Source organism: Narcine bancroftii, chromosome 2 (assembly GCF_036971445.1).
Source record: "Narcine bancroftii isolate sNarBan1 chromosome 2, sNarBan1.hap1, whole genome shotgun sequence".
NCBI classification, from domain to species: Eukaryota; Metazoa; Chordata; class Chondrichthyes; order Torpediniformes; family Narcinidae; genus Narcine; species Narcine bancroftii.
In genome coordinates, this window is record NC_091470.1 from 37357412 (window position 1) to 37378460 (window position 21049).

The 21049-nt window shown below is 38.5% G+C and overlaps 1 protein-coding gene across 4 annotated transcripts in view; it reads left to right on the forward strand.

Moving 5' to 3' along the window:
* LOC138753387 (echinoderm microtubule-associated protein-like 5) overlaps positions 1–21049 on the forward strand; it is a 182360-nt gene that overhangs the window by 80942 nt on the left and 80369 nt on the right. For all 4 annotated transcript variants that reach the window (XM_069916317.1, XM_069916318.1, XM_069916315.1 and 1 more), the window contains 5 exons: positions 920–1087; positions 1590–1696; positions 3017–3135; positions 3366–3552; positions 15981–16086. In XM_069916317.1, the coding sequence (XP_069772418.1) occupies positions 920–1087; positions 1590–1696; positions 3017–3135; positions 3366–3552; positions 15981–16086 (687 nt within the window). The remainder of the gene's footprint in view (positions 1–919; positions 1088–1589; positions 1697–3016; positions 3136–3365; positions 3553–15980; positions 16087–21049) is intronic.

Consider the following 21049-nt stretch of genomic DNA (forward strand, 5'->3'; position numbering starts at 1 on the left):
ACTGGTCTAATTTCTTTGAATGGAGACTACACATATACTTCCCTGTAGTATTGGTAACCTGGATTTTCCTGGGAAATGCTGGCAGGAATGGACATTATTGTTGCTTCAAAAATAAATGAAATCAGTTTCACACCTTGCTGATTAGTCAACATAAAAATTATTCATTTTATTCCTAGGAATTTAACTGATTTATTCCTAATTGGTATTAGGCTGACTATTTATTTTGTAATAGCGCTGCTTGAGTAGACTGCTAGTTCTCCAGTAGCATACCAGTAGCCAGGGAGGTTTAGAAAACATCTTTTGCAAATCAGGGTGGGGGGGGGGGGGGAGGGAATAGTGCTAGTCTGTCACAGCAATCAGACAAGTTATATATTATAGAATTGTATGTAATTTAATCAATTTACTGCCTAGCTTTAAAACATTGACATAAATGACATTAGGACATTTTGTAAACTGTGTTCTTGTAAGCCAAAGAGCTTTTTTCTTAAAGGACAGAATAAATAGAATTATCATCCTTAAATCAAACACACAGTTGCAGGGAAAATGTGGCATGATCCTTATTTGCAAAGATATTACTGATTTTGAATATCGCAATTATTCGACATGAAATAAGGCATGTTTATCAATTTGCATCCTGTCTTCAAGTGATGGCGAGGTTTACCTTTGAAAATATTAAAGAAGGCCAAATATTCCTTTAAGTCTTACAGAAAACTGATGTTTCTGGGTTAAGCTTTTTATTGACAGGTGCAAGAAAACGCAAGACAATTAATTACCCATAAAATAAATATTGTGCTTTGAGAACTTGAGAGGAATTAGATTAAAATTGGCAGGTAGACATTGGTATAAATAAACATTTTTTTTTTAAATTTTTGAGACTGTGACACATATGTTATTCCAAAAAATGTGATTAATTTCTCAGGAGCAAAGTTTAAGAAATACATGGGTCATTCGGTGCATGTGACCAATGTGCGCTGGTCTTATGATCACCAATGGGTAATTTCTATTGGTGGAGCAGATCATTCGGTTTTTCAGTGGCAATTTATACCTGAAAGAAAGTCTAAAGAATTTCTTCAAATCGTAATTCATGGTAAGAAAGTATCTTGAATGTACAGTATATTCTCAACAAATTTTTATTTTATTCTGATTTAATGTTTTCAAATTAATTTTGAAAATTTAAACCTAATCTATCTGTAGGAAACTGAAGGAATTGAATTGGCTATAGATTTTATTCTCCCACATATATTTTCCATTGGATGTGATAGTAGCTACAAATTGAAAACTTTCTTTGCTAACCACTCTTAATTGCATTTTTACCTCCCTTCTGCACCAATTTGCATATGTCTTGGGTATCAGTGCAAAGATTATAGCCTATAATTTTTTCACCTCATATTTTGTACTCTCGGGATGGCGGGGGAGGTCTTCCATAGTTTACAAGATGCATTCTCCAGTAAAAGAGAGAAGAGGCTCAGCAAGCATGTTGTTCGGAGACTAGGTTTTGAAACTAAAGGCATGATGCCCGTGGTGGTGATTTGGGGAAATAAATCTATTTGGCTTTAATTTGAAAATCAATTTAAATATCTCCCTTGCAGAAAGTTTTGCAGACTCCAATAGCGACCTCTCTGATTCTGATCAATCTGATGTGCCAGAACTTGATTCTGAGATTGAGCAAGAAATACAGATCAATTATCATCGGCAGGTATCTATAAATCGTGTTGATGCAGCAATGCACCCGATCTGGAAAATGATCAAAATACATACTGTATGTGGAATGTAGAGTGACTGCCTATAAGCTGGAACTATATTATTATTTATATTGTTCATGTTAAGAATTGACACTGTAATCGCGGGTGGATCAAGGCTTGTAATAAAAATAGAATGTTGCATTATATTATTGTCTGAATTGATACATTGCAACAATTTGCCATTTGGAAAACAGATTGGTTCCAAGTTGTGCCTGCCTTCTGTTTGGGTAGAAAGCATTAATTTTTGATTTAATTTTTACATTTAATCAAAAAGATGTGTTCAGTTTAAAGTACCAAGTACTCCAACTTTTACTCAAACGTAGAGATAGTTTTAAATGTAAAATTGCAGAATTCTTAAAAAAAAGAATAAGGCCACTTTATCCTTTGTATTCAAGTTAGCATTTTAACTGCAAATATTGTTCAACTTGTAGTTCCCATTTCCACATTTCTGTTTTTGTATTGCTTTTGACGTTCACCTTTTGCCTTATTAGTCAGCTGCCAATCCATTTTGCCTTTTTATTCAACTTTTAGCCAGATAACCATTTACGGAGCAGAAACAGGCCATGTTGGCCTTTCGAGTCCGCACCGGTTCACTAGAACAGCTCCACTAGCTCAGACCTCCTGTTCTCTGCCAATAACCCTCCAACCCCCCTCACCTCCAACCTTTTCTTAAATGACAGAAGGGACCCTGCCAAAACTATCTCATTCGGAAGCTTGGAGTGTAGTCAATATTCATTCAAATCTCTAGCCTTTATTTCTTGACTCTTCTGAGACTGTTCACAAAAGTATCTGATGCTGTGAATTCTGAAGGACTTGTTTGTCTTACACACTGATGAATAACTGGTGCATGCGACAACTCTTCAGATCTATTTCATTTTTGCAACCGTAATATTTGGGTCTTTCTTTACAAGTTTATGGTTATTCATTGTGGTATAATTTTAGTGATCTTTGTTGGTTCTGATTACTTTTAACAGACATTTAGAACTTTGATAATGAATCCTCCATTCCAAAAGTTGCTCCCTCTATGATAATTTCTCTGCATTGAAAGAAATAAATATCAGTATCTAACTTCAATACAGTCATGAGTCAGATAATTTCTTTACCAATTTCAAAAGTTTTAGTGTGAGTTGCATCAACTTTCCCAACAAAAATGTAAGAGAAACTACAAAATTCTCTGTGATTCTTCCAGTCAAAAATACTAAACACTAAGCAATAGCTCCCTTTTCTCTTAATCTGTTTCTTTTTAATGTTATGAATCCTTTTTCCTGCTATAGATTTACAAAGAAGACCTCCCTCAGCTTAAGGAGAAATGTAAAGAAAAGCGTCAAGCAGCAACTGCAAAAAAAAGAGAAAAAGCTCCAGACAGCAGCTTGCGTTTACATTTTGTTCATGGGTAGGATCTCCTTGTGAAACCATTTTTTTAAAATTATGTTGCTGAGATAATACATGTTATAAAGTTGTTTATTTTACAAGCTATTCAGATTAGTGATTGGCAGAGATATGTTGCATGCTGTCTGAGTTAAAGTGCAGAGGCCTCAATCATATAAAAGGATGTCATCACACTGAAGCAAATTATCTAAGATGACAAGTTGTATTTTTACTATTCAACTTTTTCCTCTTCAGTTACAGGGGCTTTGATTGCAGGAATAATCTATTTTACACTCAGAATGGAGAGATTGTATATCATGTTGCAGCAGTCGGAATAGTGTACAATCGTCAGCAGAATATGCAACGATTCTACCTTGGTCATGATGATGACATTGTCTGTCTAGCAATTCATCCTTTAAAGGATTACATATCGACAGGCCAGGTAGGATATTGAAGAGGACAACAGAGTGAAAGTGCTTCAATACAAATTATTATTTCTCCCACTTGTATCTACATTTTTTTTAATCGAGTTGCTTGTTAATAGGAACTTTTCAATTTATTGTATTAATTATTTGGACGAATTAGAATTCAAGTCAAATTTACTGTCATCTGATTGTATAAGTACAACCCAGCAAAAGAGTGTTCTCTGGTCCTCAGTGCAAAACACGCAGACACACAACCAGATGTAACGCACATACGGACAAACAATACATAAGCAGGACAAGTATTTTATCTATACAAATAAATACTGTTTTGTACAAATGAGAGTTTTGGATGGGTAGTGAGAGCAGTTCCTTTGGTCATTCAGCATTTTCACTGCTGGGGGAAGAAGCTGTTTCTTAGCCTGATGATGCTGGCTCTGATACTCCTGTATCTCTTCCTTACTGCATCATTGACATATACTGGACTATCATGGTCCTATTCATCAGAAGTTATTTGGAGCAGGATGTGAATAACTTTGAGGCAAGGTTAAAATGCAGAAAAAAAATCAACTGCTGCAGTATTCGGTGAATGACATCTCTGGTAAATGGGCAACCCTAGTCAGGGGAAAAAAAAACATATTTATCAGGGAAAGATGTGTCTGGCATTTATCATCCTGGTAAATCTCAGCTGCATCCTCTCCAAAGTTTTCACATCCTTCCTGTAATGAGGCGACCAGAATTGAACACAATATTCCAAGTGTGTTCCAAACAGAGTTTAAAAAAGCTGCAACATTACTTCATGACTCTTGAACCCAATTTTCTGACTAATGAAGGTCACCACACCATAAGCCTTCTCAACTACCTATCAACCTGCACAGCAATCTTGAAAGAGCTATGGATTTGGACCCCAATGTCTCTCTGTTCTTCCATGCTAGAGAATCCTTACTTTAATTAGGTCCTCTTCCTTCATGTTTGACCTTCCAAAATGCATCTCTTCACATTTATCCAGATTGAATTCATCTGCCACTTCTCCGCCCAACTCTGCATCCTGTCTACATCCTGTTGTAACCCATGACAACCTTCTATACTACCCACAACACCTACAACCTTTGTCTCATCTGCATATTTAATATCCCTCAACTTCTTCATCCTGGTCATTTATGAAAATCACAAAGAACAGGAGTTCCAGTACAGATCCCTGCAGAACTCCACTAGTCACTAACCTCCGGGCAAAATACTTTCCGTCCACTACTACTCTCCGCTTTCTACATGAGAGTCTATTATGAATTTACACACTCAAGGTTCCATGGATACCATGCCTTATGACTTTTTGAATGAGGCTCTCATGGGGGACCTTGTCAAATGCCTTACTAAAATCCATATAGACCACATCTACTCCCCTACTTTCATTTATTTCCTATGTTACCTCCTCAAAAACCTCAGTTAGGCTCATGAAGCATGACCTTCCCTCACAAAGACATGCTGACTATCTCTGAGTACACTGCACTTCTCCACATGCTCATCGATCTTATCCTTAAGAATCCACTCCAATAGTTTTCACACCATTGACATAAGACTCAATGGTCTATAATTCCCAGGATTCTCTTCATTACCTTTTTTGAACAAAGAGATCACATTTATCATTTTCCAATCCTCTGGCACCTCCTCTGTGGCCAAGGAGGACTCAAAGATGATTTCCAAGTCACATGATGGAGTAGTGGCCAGTAGGGGAATACCAGCCCTCTCCAGAAAAGAAGAAATAAAGTGAAGGAAATACAAAGTTCAAGAAATACAAAACATAACAAATAAAAGATAAAGTTGTAGAGGAAAGAAAGAAAATGGCACCCAAGAAGGAAAAAGTTAAAACAACGGGGAAAAAAGAGGAAAAGACGCTGGAAGAGAAAGGAGAAGGCCTTGCATGCATGAAGAAACAGGGAGCCATCATGGAGAAGAGAGCCCATTCTCTGAGGTTGGTGATGACCCTGCAGAGTCATGACCCCCTGACCACTGGACTGCAAAATTGGCTCTCTGAGCCAAACAAAAGTGTGCAGTACACTTACTAAGGAGAAGGAGAACACCGATGGGAGGGGGGCTCAGCAGAGGAGTGGGCAAACACAACGCGACCAGCTAAAGGATACCCAACACCAAGACTCTCAGCTGGAAGAAGAGAAAAGCGACAGGAAAGGGAGTGAAAGGAAAGAAGAGGAGCAGCAGGAAGCCCAACAGATGAGTAGCCCAGAAGAAGAGGACCAACAGCAAGAAGCCAAGAAAGAAGAAGCCCAGCAAAGTGAGACAAGGAACTCATCAGGAAAGTCAGAAGAGACACAGATACAAGGAAGAGAAGAAAAAGACACAAACACAGGTACAGACACAGAAGAAGAGGAAGAAGAAGACCAAGATCTGCACAGAGAAATAGGTAAAACAGATGGACAGAATAAAGAAAGTTTTTTTCAAGAACAAATGAGAGCATTAAAAGAATGGTTGACATTAGAATTTAGTGAAATAAAAAGAAAAATGAAAAGTACAGAAGAAAAAGTGAATAGATTAGAGCTGGTCATGACAGAAATAGGAAAAAGATTAGAAAATGTGGAAGAATGAGAAACGGCTATAGAAATGGAAGTGAATGACTTCAGAAGAAAACTGGAAGAAAGTGATAAAAAAGTTAGAGTCAAAAGAGTTGTTAGCTCAGAAAATTGATATGTTGGAAAATTATAGTAGGCGAAACAACATAAAAATAGTGGGCCTAAAGGAAGATGAAGAAGGCACAGATATGAAGGAATTTATAAAAGAATGGATTCCAAAAGTCCTGGGAATGACAGAAATTCAGGAAGGAATGGAAATAGAAAGGGCACACAGAACACTAGCTCTGAAACCACAGACACGCCAAAAACCAAGATCCGCTTTAGTAAAATTTTTGAGATATATGACAAGAGAAAATATACTGCAGCGGGCAAGGAATAAAATTAGAGAAAACAATGAACCATTGGAATAGAAGGGTCAAAAAATACTTTTTAACCCAAACATAAGTTTTGAACTCTTAAAGAAGAGGAAGGAGTTTAATACAGCAAAATTGATTCTATGTAAAAAAGGTTATAAATTTATGTTAAGACATCCAGCTGTGCTTAAAATATTTATCCCTGGGAAGCAAAACAGACTGTTCTCTAATCCGGAGGAAACACGAGAATTTGCAGAACCCCTGCAGGACAGAAGGAGAGATGAAGAGTTGTAACAAGAATGAAGAACGGCAATAAAATATATATAAAGATGTTAAAATAATGTATATGTAAGAACTAAAGAAGGGAAAGAGAAGGGAAGAAAGGAAGTAAAGGGGAAAAAAAGGTGAATTTTATGTGTTTATATAAAAAATAAAAATAAAAAGTCTTCTGGGGGGGGGTTGGGTGGGAGAGAATAGCCGTCACTGCGAAATCAGTTGACACTTGCGAGCGGGTTCGCAATCCAAATGGAGAGGGGAGTTGTGGTTGCCCGGCAAGGAATAAGGGGCAACTCAGAGAGGGGGGGACATTTGGGGCTAAGGGAATATTGGATGTGGGAGTTGTTGAAGTATTTTATGTTTTAAATGTGTTGTCATACATTGAGTTTAAAAAGGGAAAACTAAGAGATGAAAATGGGGAAAAGGGGGATGAGAAAGTGGAAATGAGGTGTAAACAAGATATGAGATGGCCATATTAAATTATATGACTATAAATATTAATGGAATACATAACCAAATTAAACAGAAAAGGCTATTAAATTTACTGAAAAAAGAAAAAATAGACATAGCATTTGTGCAGAAAATTGAAGTGGAACATCATAAATTAAAGAGAGACTGGGTAGGGCATGTAGCGGCAGCATCATACAATTCAAAAGCTAGAGATATAGCTATATTAATTAATAAAAATGTACCAATCAATATAGAGGATGAAATAATAGATCCAGTAGGGAGGTATGTAATGATAAAGTGTCAGATATATTCAGAATTTTGGAATTTGCTCAATATATATGCACCTAATGAAGAGGATCAAAAGTTTATGCAAGATATTTTTTTGACGATTGTAGATACGCAAGGGAATATATTGATAGGAGGGGATTTTAACCTTAATTTGGATCCAATGTTGGATAAAACTGGACAAAAGACTAGCAAAAAGAATAAAGAGGCCATATTTATGATTAAATCAATGCAGGAAATGAAACTTATGGATATATGGAGGAGGCAGCACCCAAGAGAGGTAGGCATAAAACATACTCAAGGATTGATATGTTTTTGTTGTCGGCCAATATTCAAGGGAGAGTTGGGAAAACTGAATATAAAGCTAGATTGCTATCTGATCAATCACCCCTGTTATTAGCAATAGATCTGGAGGACATCCCACCAAGAACATATAGATGGAGGTTGAACTCCATGCTACTTAAAAGGCAGGAATTTAGAGAGTTTATTGAACGCCAAATTAAATCGTACTTTGAAATAAATACGGAATCAGTGAAAGACAAATTTATATTATGGGATGCAATGAAAGCTTTCATTAGAGGGCAGATAATGTTATGTAACTAAGATGAAAAAGGACTACAATCGGGAAATAGAACAGTTGAAAGGGAGATAGTAAGTACAGATAAGGAACCAGCAAAAAGGGATGATATAACAAAAAGAGAATTGGCAGACAAAAAAATAAAATATGAAACATTACAAACATATAAGCTGGAGTAGAACATAATGAAAATAAAGCAGAAGTATTATGAACTAGGAGAAAAAACAGACAAAATATTAGCCTGCCAACTTAAAAAAGAACAAACTAAAAGAACTGTATTGGGACCAAGGAAAAAGGACAAAATTATATAATCCAATGGAGATTAATGAGAACTTTAAGGAATTTTATGAACAATCCAAACTGAGAATGAGGGGAAAGATGATAAAACAGAAAAGTTTTTAGCTAAAATTGAACTGCCGAAATTGCAAGAAGAGGAACAAAACAAACTGATAAAACCATTTGAAACAGAGGAAGTACAGGATATATTTTTTTAAAAAGCTGCTGAACAATAAAATGCCTGGAGAGGATGGATTCCCAATTCTATAAAACATTTAGAGTTATTAATTCCTCCTCTCCTGGAATTAATGAACCAGATAGAAGAAACACAAAACTTGTCAGATTCATGTAAGACAGCAATAATTACAGTAATACCAAAGACGGGGAAGGATCCACTCACACCAGCATCATATAGACCAATATCTCTACTTAATTCAGATTATAAGATAATAGCAAAATTATTAGCAAACAGATTGGCCGATTGTGTACCAAAAATAGTAAATCTAGACCAAACTGGATTTATTAAGAAAAGATGAACAGCAGATAATGTCTGTAAATTTATGCAATTCAAGGAAATAAGATGCCAACAGTGGCTGTTGCCATCAGATGCAGATAAAGCCTTTGACAGGGTGGAATGGAATTATTTATTCAAAGTATTACAGAGGTTCAATCTACCAGAAAAATATATTAATTGGATTAAAGCATTATATAATGGACCATTGGCGAAGGTAACAGTAAATGGATATGTATTGAACCAATTTAAATTAAGTAGGTCAACTAGGCAGGAATGTCCATTATCTCCCTCACTGTTCGCTTTAGCAATAGAACCATTGGCAGAACTGATAAGAACAGAAAATAAAATAAAAGGGATAAAAATAAAGGAGGAGTATAAAATCAGTTTATTTGCAGATGACATCAGAGTACACTTAACAGAACCAGAAATATCAATAAAAGAACTACATAAGAAATTGAAGGAATATGGAGAAATATGGAGATATAAGATCAATGCAAATAAAAGTGAAGTGATGCCAATGAGTAATGCAGATTATACAGAATTTTAAAAAGAATCACTATTTAAATGGCAAACACAAGCAATCCAATACCTAGGTATTAGGTTAGATAATAATTTAAGCTACTTGTACAAATTAAATTATCAGCCACTAATAAAGAAATTGCAGGAAGACTTAGAACATTGGAAAGAATTACCGCTAACGTTGATAGGGAGGGTAAATTGCATTAAAATGAATGTCTTCCCAAGGATACAATACTTATTTCAGTCATTACCAATTCCCTTAGCAGAGAAATTCTTTAATGAACTAAAGAGAATAATAAGAAAATTTTTATGGAAAGAGGGGGAAACGGAGGATAGCATTAGATAAATTAACAGAGAGGTACAACCAAGGTGGTTTGCAGTTACCAAACTTTAAAAATTATTATCAAGCAGCACAATTAAGGTTTTTATCAGACAAGGGAAAAACCAGATTGGACTAAGATAGAGCTAGATAAAATAGGGGAGAAGGTACCAGAACATATACTTTATAAGTGGAATGAAAAGCTGGTACAATATAAAAGCTCACCAGTATTGCATCATTTACTCAATATATGGAAGAAGATTCACTTAGAAAGGAATAAAACAAATTACCAAATACCAAAATTATTATTGATGCAAAATCAGCTAATCCCTTTTACAATAGATAACCTTTCCTTTAGAGAATGGGAGAGAAAAGGAATTAATAGGATAAAAAATTGTTTTTTGGGAAATAATTTATTAACATTTAAACAAATGAAGTACAAATATGGAATAACTCATGGTAGAATGTTTGCATACCATCAACTGAAAGCCTACTTAAAGGATAAATTGGGAAACAGACTGAGATTACCAGAAGGAAGCAGCTTTGAATATGTGATTACAGACACAATGATAATTAAAAGATTTGTAACGAACATGTACATCTAGCTGCAAGATAAGGAAAATGATTAAATAAGCTATAAACGCAAACGAAAGTGGAAAAAAGATTTAAACAAAGATAAAAAATGAAACATGGGAAAAATTATGTTCTGGAACTATGAAGAATATAATAAACACAAGGTTATCCATCAGCCAGCTCCCCACTATGACTACCAGCCCCCCCACATCTCCATCGGGCACACAAAACTCAAAACGGTCAACCATTTTACCTATCTCGGCTGTACCATTTCATTGGATGCAAGAATCGACAACGAGATAGACAACAGACTCACCAAGGCAAATAGCGCCTTTGGAAGACTACACAAAAGAGTCTGGAAAAACAAGCAACTGAAAAACCTCACTAAGATTAGCGTATACAGAGCCATTGTCATACCCACACTCCTGTTCGGCTCCGAATCATGGGTCCTCTACCGGCATCACCTACGGCTCCTAGAACACTTCCACCAGCGTTGTGTCCGCTCCATCCTCAACATTCATTGGAGCGACTTCATCCCTAACATCGAAGTACTAGAGATGGCAGAGGCCGACAGCATCGAATCCACGCTGCTGAAGATCCAGCTGCGCTGGGTGGGTCACGTCTCCAGAATGGAGGACCATCGCCTTCCTAAGATCGTGTTATATGGCGAGCTCTCCACTGACCACCGTGACAGAGGTGCACCAAAGAAGAGGTACAAGGACTGCCTAAAGAAATCTTTTGGTGCCTGCCCCATTGACCACCGCCAGTGGGCTGATATCGCCTCAAACCATGCATCTTGGCGCCTCACAGTTCGGCGGGCAGCAACCTCCTTTGAAGAAGACCTCAGAGCCCACCTCACTGACAAAAGACAAAGGAGGAAAAACCCAACACCCAACCCCAACCAACCAATTTTCCCTTGCAACCGCTGCAACCGTGTCTGCCTCTCCCGCATTGGACTTGTCAGCCACAAACGAGCCTGCAGCTGACGTGGACATTACCCCTCCATAAATCTTCGTCCGCGAAGCCAAGCCAAAGAAAGAAGAAGAATGCATGATACAGTACAATTGATTTCACAGGTTATTATCACGCCCCAAAAGTTTTTTAAAAATGGGATCCAACATTATCAGATAGATGCTTTTGCTGTAAGAAAGAAATGGAAACAACAGTACATGCAATATGGGTATGTGAGAAAATGAAAAAGTTTGGGAAGATCTAAATCGGATATTAAATAAAATCACAAAAAACAACATACCAAAAAATCCAGAGATCTTTCTTCTAAATAATATAAGAAGTAAGGAATTAGGCCTCAAACTGGATGAAGTGCAAAAAAGATTTATTATGATAGCCTTAGCGGTAGCAAAAAAATGTACAATGTCAACTTGGAAATCGGAAGAGAGCCTAAGAATACAGCAATGGTACATGGAAATGAATAAATGTATTCCATTGGAAAAAAATACATATAATTTAAAAAATAAAGTTACATTATTTGAACAAATTTGGGAACCGTACATGGAACATAACAGAGAGGGCTTGCCTCGGACCTCCAGCCCCTAAAATGATAAGAAGACAAAATGTGTAAAAGTAGATGACACACTTTTCTCTTGTTTATTTTTCATTGTGTGATGACATTGTTTAATGGTTATATTGTATTGTATATGTTGAATGTTTATTAGTTTTGGAGGGGGATGGGAAGGGGGGAGGGAAGATAGGGGGGATAAAAGGGGAGAAAATGGCCCTGTGTATATTTAAGAGGGAAATGTTTGTTTGTATTTTGGTTTATATGGTTCACAGTGTGAAAAATAAAAAAAATATATAAAAAAAAATTTAAAAGATGATTTCCAAAGCCCTAGCAATCTTTTCCCTCATTTTTTTCAGTAACCTGGGTTATATCTCATCTGGTCCTGGAGAATTGTCAATCCTAATGTTTTTCAGAAGATGCATCACTTCCTCTTTCTTAACTTCAACATAGTCCAGCACATAAACTTATTCTATACTGACCTCACATTGACCAAGGCCCCTCTCTCTAGTGAACATTGAAGCAAAATATTCAAATTGGACCTCCTCTGCCTCGAGACACGTTTCCTCCTGTGCTCTTCTCAACCTTCTACTTTTCAAGTATACACAGAATGCCTTAGGCTTTTCCTTAATCCTAGTTGCCAAGACCTTCTCATACCCCTTTCTAGCTCTCCTTTCTTTCTTTTTCAATCTTTTATAATAAATTACAGTACAATGTAGAAAAGGGAACATAACTGAAAATACAAGATACATACTTCTTTGGCTTGGCTTCGCGGACGAAGATTTATGGAGGGGGTAAAAAGTCCACGTCAGCTGCAGGCTCGTTTGTGGCTGACAAGTCCGATGCGGGACAGGCAGACACGATTGCAGCGGTTGCAGGGGAAAATTGGTTGGTTGGGGTTGGGTGTTGGGTTTTTCCTCCTTTGACTTTTGTCAGTGAGGTGGGCTCTGCGGTCTTCTTCAAAGGAGGTTGCTGCCCGCCAAACTGTGAGGCGCCAAGATGCACGGTTTGAGGCGTTATCAGCCCACTGGCGGTGGTCAATGATACAGTACAATTGATTTCACAGGCAGGCACCAAGAGATTTCTTTAGGCAGTCCTTGTACATTTTCTTTGGTGCACCTCTGTCATGGTGGCCAGTGGAGAGCTCGCCATATAACACGATCTTGGGAAGGCGATGGTCCTCCATTCTGGAGACGTGACCCATCCAGCGCAGCTGGATCTTCAGCAGCGTGGACTCGATGCTGTCGACCTCTGCCATCTCGAGTACTTCGACGTTAGGGGTGTAAGCGCTCCAATGGATGTTGAGGATGGAGCGGAGACAACGCTGGTGGAAGCGTTCTAGGAGCCGTAGGTGGTGCCGGTAGAGGACCCATGATTCGGAGCCGAACAGGAGTGTGGGTATGACAACGGCTCTGTATACGCTTATCTTTGTGAGGTTTTTCAGTTGGTTGTTTTTCCAGACTCTTTTGTGTAGTCTTCCAAAGGCGCTATTTGCCTTGGCGAGTCTGTTGTCTATCTCATTGTCGATCCTTGCATCTGATGAAATGGTGCAGCCGAGATAGGTAAACTGGTTGACCGTTTTGAGTTTTGTGTGCCCGATGGAGATGTGGGGGGGCTGGTAGTCATGGTGGGGAGCTGGCTGATGGAGGACCTCAGTTTTCTTCAGGCTGACTTCCAGGCCAAACATTTTGGCAGTTTCCGCAAAGCAGGACGTCAAGCGCTGAAGAGCTGGCTCTGAATGGGCAACTAAAGCGGCATCATCTGCAAAGAGTAGCAGCATGTACAGCATATATATATATATATATATGTATATATATATATATATATATGTATATATATATATGTATATATATATGTATATATATGTATATATATATATGTATATATATGTATATATATATGTATGTATATATATATATATATATATATGTATATATATATATATGTATATATATATATGTATGTATATATATATGTATATATATATATATGTATGTATATATATGTATATATATATCTCTCAACATAAAACTTCCGACAGTATAAACTCAGTCCCCCCTCCACTGCACTGGATGAAGACAGAATAGCTCTCCTAATTCCATATAATACCATATAATTCTCATGAGCCCTTCCTGTCTTTTGTTTCCTAACCCTTCTGTATGCTTCTTTCTTCCTCTTAATTAGCTGTCTCACCTTTTTCTCAACCACAGTTCCTTATCCTTCTATTTATCCCCCCTCTCGTTGGGGCAACCATATCGAGAACCTCACAAGTGGTCCTCCAAGATCATCTGTTCCAATTTTTACTCTCCCAAGTTCTTGCCTAATTCCATCGTAATTAGTCCTTCCCCAATTAAACACTTTACCATTTGGTCTACTCCTATCCTTGTCTATAGCTATGCCCAAGATCAGGGTTGTGGTTAAATGCTCTCTGCCGAGAGGCCTTTCACCTTACCAGGTTCATTACCCAGTACTAGGTCCAGTATGGCTTAACAACATGCTGTGTCAGGAATCCTTCTTGGACACACCTGATAAATACTGCCCCATCTATCCCTCTTCCAGTAAGGAGGTGCCTGTCAATATTTGGGAAGTTGAAGTCTCCCATAACAAGAGTTGTTATTTCTGCACCATTCCAAAATCTGCCTACTTGTCTGCTCCTCAGTGTCATGAGGGCTGTTTGGTGGGGGGGGTGGGGGGGGGCCTGTAGACTACTCCCAATATAGTGATTGCTTCTGACTTCTGCCCACACTGACTCGGTAGACAATTCCTCCACACCTGTGATACTATTCCTAACCAGTAATGCTACACTCCCTCCCTTCTTTTACCTCCCATCCTATTCCTTTTAAAACATTTAAACTCCAGTTACTACATCGGCTAATCCTGTCTTTGCATCATCCAAATATTAGTAATGGCCTTAATTCCACATGCTTATCCATGCTCTTAAGTTCATCTCTCTTATTCCTAATACTTCCTGCATTGAAATTAACACATTTCAAACCCTCCACAGCCTGTCCTTACTCTCAAACTCACTACACATTGCATTAACCTTTCCACCATCTGTCTTTTTTTCTGCCCTCTCATTCTGGTTCCCATTCCCCTCCCAACAAACTAGTTTAAACCCCCTGGAGCTGTACTAGCACACACTTCCTGCAAAGTTATTGGTCCCCTGCATTATTCCCACCATGCAGTCTTAACATCATCTTTTTCCACCCCCACTCCTCTATCTGCTCTGGCACTCTGGTTCCCAACCCCCTGCAAATCTAGTTTTGATTTTTGAATGAATTTTGATATTTAAATTTTTCAAGTTAATGATTGTGTCAAACTTCAAATGTGAAATAGAATCTGTTAGATCATTTCTGTCTAATTGGAATCTAAATCTGAAACTGCAGTTTCCCAAAATCTCATTTTTGTAGCCCATAAAATTTATTTTTCAGATGGGCAACCTGAACAGAAAAGTAAAAATGTTATTCAGTGCACCTGAAATAGAAATATTTGTTTCTGGGTTACTGCTGCGATGAATTTATTCATGATTTGTGCTATAAAATTGTAACACAAATTATTTTTCATTATTTTAATCAGTTTCATTTATCAAATATTTATTTTTTTAAATTGTATGCAATTGTGAAATAATGCAATTTTACTCAACCTTATAGATTATTATATAATTGAGTATTTTACACTTCCTCAATGACTTGTTCCTTTGAGGAATTTTCATCAGCGATTTAAAAAAAAATATAACAATATCCTGATGAATTTAGTATCTGTGTAGCATTATGTTGTAACTGATAATTCCAAATTCAGTTTGCATATTGTAATGAATTGAGTCTGTTTTCATCTTTGTTTATGTTAAGGGGTGGGTGGGTCATAAATTTTCTGCCATGAAGTGCTAGATTGTGATAGATGTGATACATTTCTTATTTGAATAACCAGATGACCTTTAAATTCTTGGATTGCATACAAAACATTTCTGAAACAATATTTCAGCCAGCTAGAGTTGTACTTTGATGGGAGAAGTCTGTATGCTTAAGACTGCCACTGCTAATTTAGTGCAACTCAAGAAATGTTTTGCTGCGTTATTTATTTTGAAGAAGCAACTGACTATTATTTCAATATGTTGTTTTGTTCACTAAACAATGTTGTTTTCAATAGTAACGGTAAAAATATAAATTTTAATCTGCTTATCGGAAAATAACGATAGATTTTTTCTTTAGGTGAGCCGTGATTCTGCAATACACATTTGGGATGTGGAGGTATTGAAGCCACTGTCAATTTTAAAAGGGCATCATCAATTTGGGGTTTGTGCCGTTGATTTTTCAGGTAAGGCTAATGGTATTGCTGTGTCAGTGATCCATATTGAAGTAAAATTAATTCAGTATACTGCTAACAACCTTTTAGTGTGTTCTAATTAATTCCTTCTATCTTTTTGCTGAATTTGATCCTCTTTTGTACACCCATGCAAATTCAGTGGATGGTTATAACTGATGTATTTTGTTTTTACGATTTGGGTACACTTATTTATACAAGATTATTTATTTTTATTGTTGAATGCACTGTTGTTTCTAAAACTTGTTTGCTCAGCTTGGAATGCTTACCTTTCTATTTAACCTCTCCTCTTTCCTGCTTGCATAATTTAGAATGTTATTGAATATTTTTAATCTAGCAAAGATCCTAATGTACTTCACAGGACCTTTATCAGACAAAATTTGACATTAAAACAAAGTAATAATGGGACAGGTGACCAAAAGCTTTGCAAAGTGAATAGGTTTCATGAGACTTGGAGGGAGAGGTGCAGAGGTCAAGGAGTGAAAGACCTGTCTTGAAAAATACCAGCCGATGGCTATAAATGGGCAGTTGTGCAAAGTTCTCATGTTGCAAGCTGGGTGGAGGTTACAAGGATGTGGTGAAGACTGAGAATGGATCCCAGAAGTTTATTTTGTCTCGAGGTGAATGAAAAGATGTGGAGTTAGTGAAGGAAAGGATACGGAGAAAGTATCAGCCATGATATTATTTTGTGGTAGAGTAACTGTGAGTGATCAAATAGATGATGTCTGCTTTTATTTCTTGTACTTGTGTCCTAGGATAACAATTTTAAGCTGGTGATAGAACTTAATGTGAACCAGTATTGGTTAGTGAAAATAGAGGAGTTAGATGAACATGAGTTGACATGGATTGGAAGTTTGGGATGAACTGAACTTTATGAAGGCTAGAAAATTGAGATTTGACCAGAAAGTGTGAGTATGCTAGGATCTAGAGGTAACAAAATTTGGTAAAAATTTCAGCAATGTATCAGTGGTGTTGGGGTTGAAAAGGGTAGTTTTATTAATTATACATTCATTTTTGAGGTCATTGTCCATCCCATCTTGAGAAGGTGGTGAAGAACCACTGCTGTGAAGCTTTATGGTGTTGGTACACTATGGTGCTGTTCAACAGGGGGATGATGCAGGATTGGAGCCCATCTGGTAATATTTCCAAATCAGCATGGCATGCAACATGAAGAGGAGCCTGCAGGTGGTGTTGTTTGCAAACAAAATTGGAGCAGATGTAGTTAAAGTCTGCAGATGCTGGGATCGAGTGCACTGCACAATCATCCTGAGCATGGACTCTTCAGAAATAAGTGGGGTGGGGGGGGGGAGAAAGAGAGGTGGGAGAAAAGGGCAGGAGAGGAGCACAGGCTAATAGGTAAGAGGTCCTAGGTAGTTGCAGGTGGGAGGGTAGAAGAGAAAAAAGCTGAGAGGTGAGGGGGAGGGTAGCTCTTTGATAGGAGAGGGAAGGGAAGGGTGTGGGGAGTTTGAGAAACAATGATTTGGGGAAAAGATTAATGACAATTGGAGGTCAACGTCGATGTCGTCTGGTTGGCGAGTGCCCAAACAATTTGGGGATGGCCTAAGTGCATGAGGCCATGTACAGACATGTGTGGGAATGATGTGTGGAATTAAAAAGGTTGCCCACTGGGTAGTCTTTGATGTTGCAGTGGGCAGAACAAAGGTGTTCAATTAATCAATTTCCCAATCAACGTCCAGTCTCACCAATGTAGAGAAAGCCACATCAAGAGCAGCGGATACAGTAAATGACCACTGTAGATTCACGAGTTTCACTTCACTTGAAAGGCAGAATGGTGGTGAGAGAGAAGGTGTAGGTGCAAGTGCAGCATTTCTTGTAGGTCCCAGGGCAGCGATTTGTAGGAAGAGATGAATGGACGAAGGGGTCTCAGAGGGAGCGGTCCCCACAGAAATCGGAGAGACATGGACGATATGTCTTGTGGTGGGATCACATTGTAGGTGGCAGATGTATGTTAGATGAGGAGACTGGTGGAATGGTGTGTGAGGACATGAGGAACCCTGAACTTGTTGTGTCTCGGGGCAGAAGGAGCTAGAGCAGATGTGCAGAAAATGGAAGAGATGTGGGTAAAGACCGAGTTGATGGTGGTAGAGGATGTCATGGTCACGAACCTACCAAGACCTGGTGCCACGAGTGTTCGTTTGGAATGATGTGTGTGGAAGGTGGTGTGCATGTGCAAGCCGTCCACCGTTCATAATGCACATGGTCAGAGTGATGAATTGCAGATGACGCTCATGTAAATAAACCAATGGGGAGGCAAGTTGAGTGGCGTGAGGTTCATGCTGGTGGGGGGGGAGGAAAGGGACAATTAAAGACAGTTGGAAGAGCAAAATTGTATTTGATTTTGGATAGAATATTTAAATTACACTGCTACAAGTGGTGACCCTGCTGGTTCACAACATCTTCTGGTGAAAATGGATAGATATGAGGATAAACTGGTTACGGGAGCAGATGGGGAGGATAAACTGGAAGTTCCCAACCTTTTTATGAACAATCCTCACACTTGGTTCTCCATTCTCAAGGCACATTTCTCCTTACTTAATATTACAAGCCAGAAGACTAAATTTGGTGTACTCATTGCACACGTCCCAGAGAGCATTGTTGCGAGGTAGATGTTCTAATTAGGTGAAAACGGCCCATACGATTCCGTGATGGCTGCTATTTTAGAGCAAATGCAGCCATCTCGAAGAGCTTCTAGCTGACGATAATCTCGACAATAGGAAGCCGTCACAGATGGTCAGAAAATGGCACAGGCTAGCTGGTGAAGACATTATTGATGGAGACATTTGGAAGCAGAAATTTCTTCATTGTTTTCCTTTCCAAATTCAAGGATGATTGGTAGGAGTTTTTTGGATGTCCACTCTGGATTATTGGTGATGCATGCTAACCACATGATGGCCACAGCCTCTCAATGCAGTAGAGGTTTCACCAGTGGCCCCCAATCACCAAGCAGCATTGGAACAACATGCTGCCACACAAATTCAACAGTGGCAAACTGAGCTCGAGCAACTGATCAGATCTGAGTTTTATCAACACAACGACGTCCTCTTCATTTCCAGCCTAATTGGAATCATGCTGGATAGGGATTAGGTAGAGGTGATGGATAACATAACATAACATAACAATTACAGCACGGAAACAGGCCATTAGGCCCTTCTAGTCCGCACCGAACCAAACACCCCTTTCTAGTCCCACCTCCCTGCACAATGCCCATAACCCTCCATCTTCTTCTCATCCATATACCTGTCCAACCTTTTCTTAAATAATACAATTGACTCCGCCGCCACTATTTCTCCCGGAAGATCATTCCACACGGCTACCACTCTCTGAGTAAAGAAGTTCCCCCTCATGTTACCTCTAAACCTCTGCCCCTTAATTCTTAACTCATGTCCTCTTGTTTTAATCTTTCCTCCTCTTAACGGAAATAGTCTATCCACATCCACTCTGTCTATCCCTTTCATAATCTTAAATACTTCTATCAAATCCCCTCTCAACCTTCTACGCTCCAAAGAATAAAGACCTAATCTGTCCAATCTCTCCCTATACTCTAGATGCTTAAACCCAGGTAACATTCTGGTAAACCTTCTCTGCACTCTCTCCACTCTGTTTATATCCTTCCTATAATTAGGTGACCAGAACTGCACACAGAACTCCAAATTAGGCCGCACCAACGTCTTATACAATCTCAACATCACCTCCCAACTCCTATATTCCATGCAATGATTGATAAAGGCCAGCATACTAAAAGCCTTCTTCACCACCCTATTCATGTGAGTTTCTACCTTCAGGGAACGATGTACCGTCACTCCTAAATCTTTCTGCTCTTCTGTATTCCTCAATGCTCTCCCATTTACCACGTATGTCCTATTCTGATTCTTCTTACCAAAATGAAGCACCTCACACTTATCAGCATTAAATTCCATCTGCCATTTTTCAGCCCACTTTTCTAAGCAGCCCAAATCCCTCTGCAATCCTTGAAAACCTTCTTCATTATCCATTATTCCACCTATCTTAGTATCGTCTGCATATTTACTAATCCAATTCACCACCCCATCATCTAGATCATTAATGTATATAACGAACAACAATGGGCCCAATACAGATATACAGATCCTTGAGGCACACCTTGAGGTCACCGGCCTCCAACCTGACAGACAATTATCCACTACCACTCTCTGGCCTCTCCCTTTCAGCCAATGTTCAATCCATTTGACTATCTTAAAATTTATACCTAAAGACTGCACCTTCCTAACTAACCTTCCATGTGGTACCTTATCGAAGGCCTTCCTGAAGTCCATATAGACAACATCCACTGCGCTACCCTCATCCACATTCCTAGTCACCTCTTCAAAAAATTCAATCAGATTGGTCAAACATGACCTTCCTCCCACAAATCCATGTTGAGTGCTCCTGATCAGACCCTGTCTATCCAGATGTTTATAAGTACTATCTCTAAGAATTTTCTCCATTAATTTACCTACCACAGACGTCAAACTTACAGGCCGATAGTTGCCAGGCTTCCTCCTTGAACCCTTTTTAAATTACGGAACCACATGCGCAATGCGCCAATCCTCCGGCACTATCCCCATATCTAATGACTTTTGGAAAATTACCGCCAGAGCCTCTGCTATTTCCTCCTTCACTTCTCTCAATGTCCTGGGGGAGATCCCGTCTGGTCCCGGAGACTTATCCACCTTTATATTCTTCAAAAGCCTTAAAACTACACCTTTTGTAATCTCTATATTCCCCATATTTACCCAATTTGCTTTTTTTATCTCACATCTCCCAATATCCTTCTCCTTAGTGAATACCGAAGAAAAGAAACTGTTCAATATCTCCCCCATTTCTCTAGGCTCCACACACAGTTTTCCGCTCTGATTTTCTAAGGGACCAATTTTGTCTCTAGCTTTCCTCTTACCATTAACATATTTGTAGAACTCTT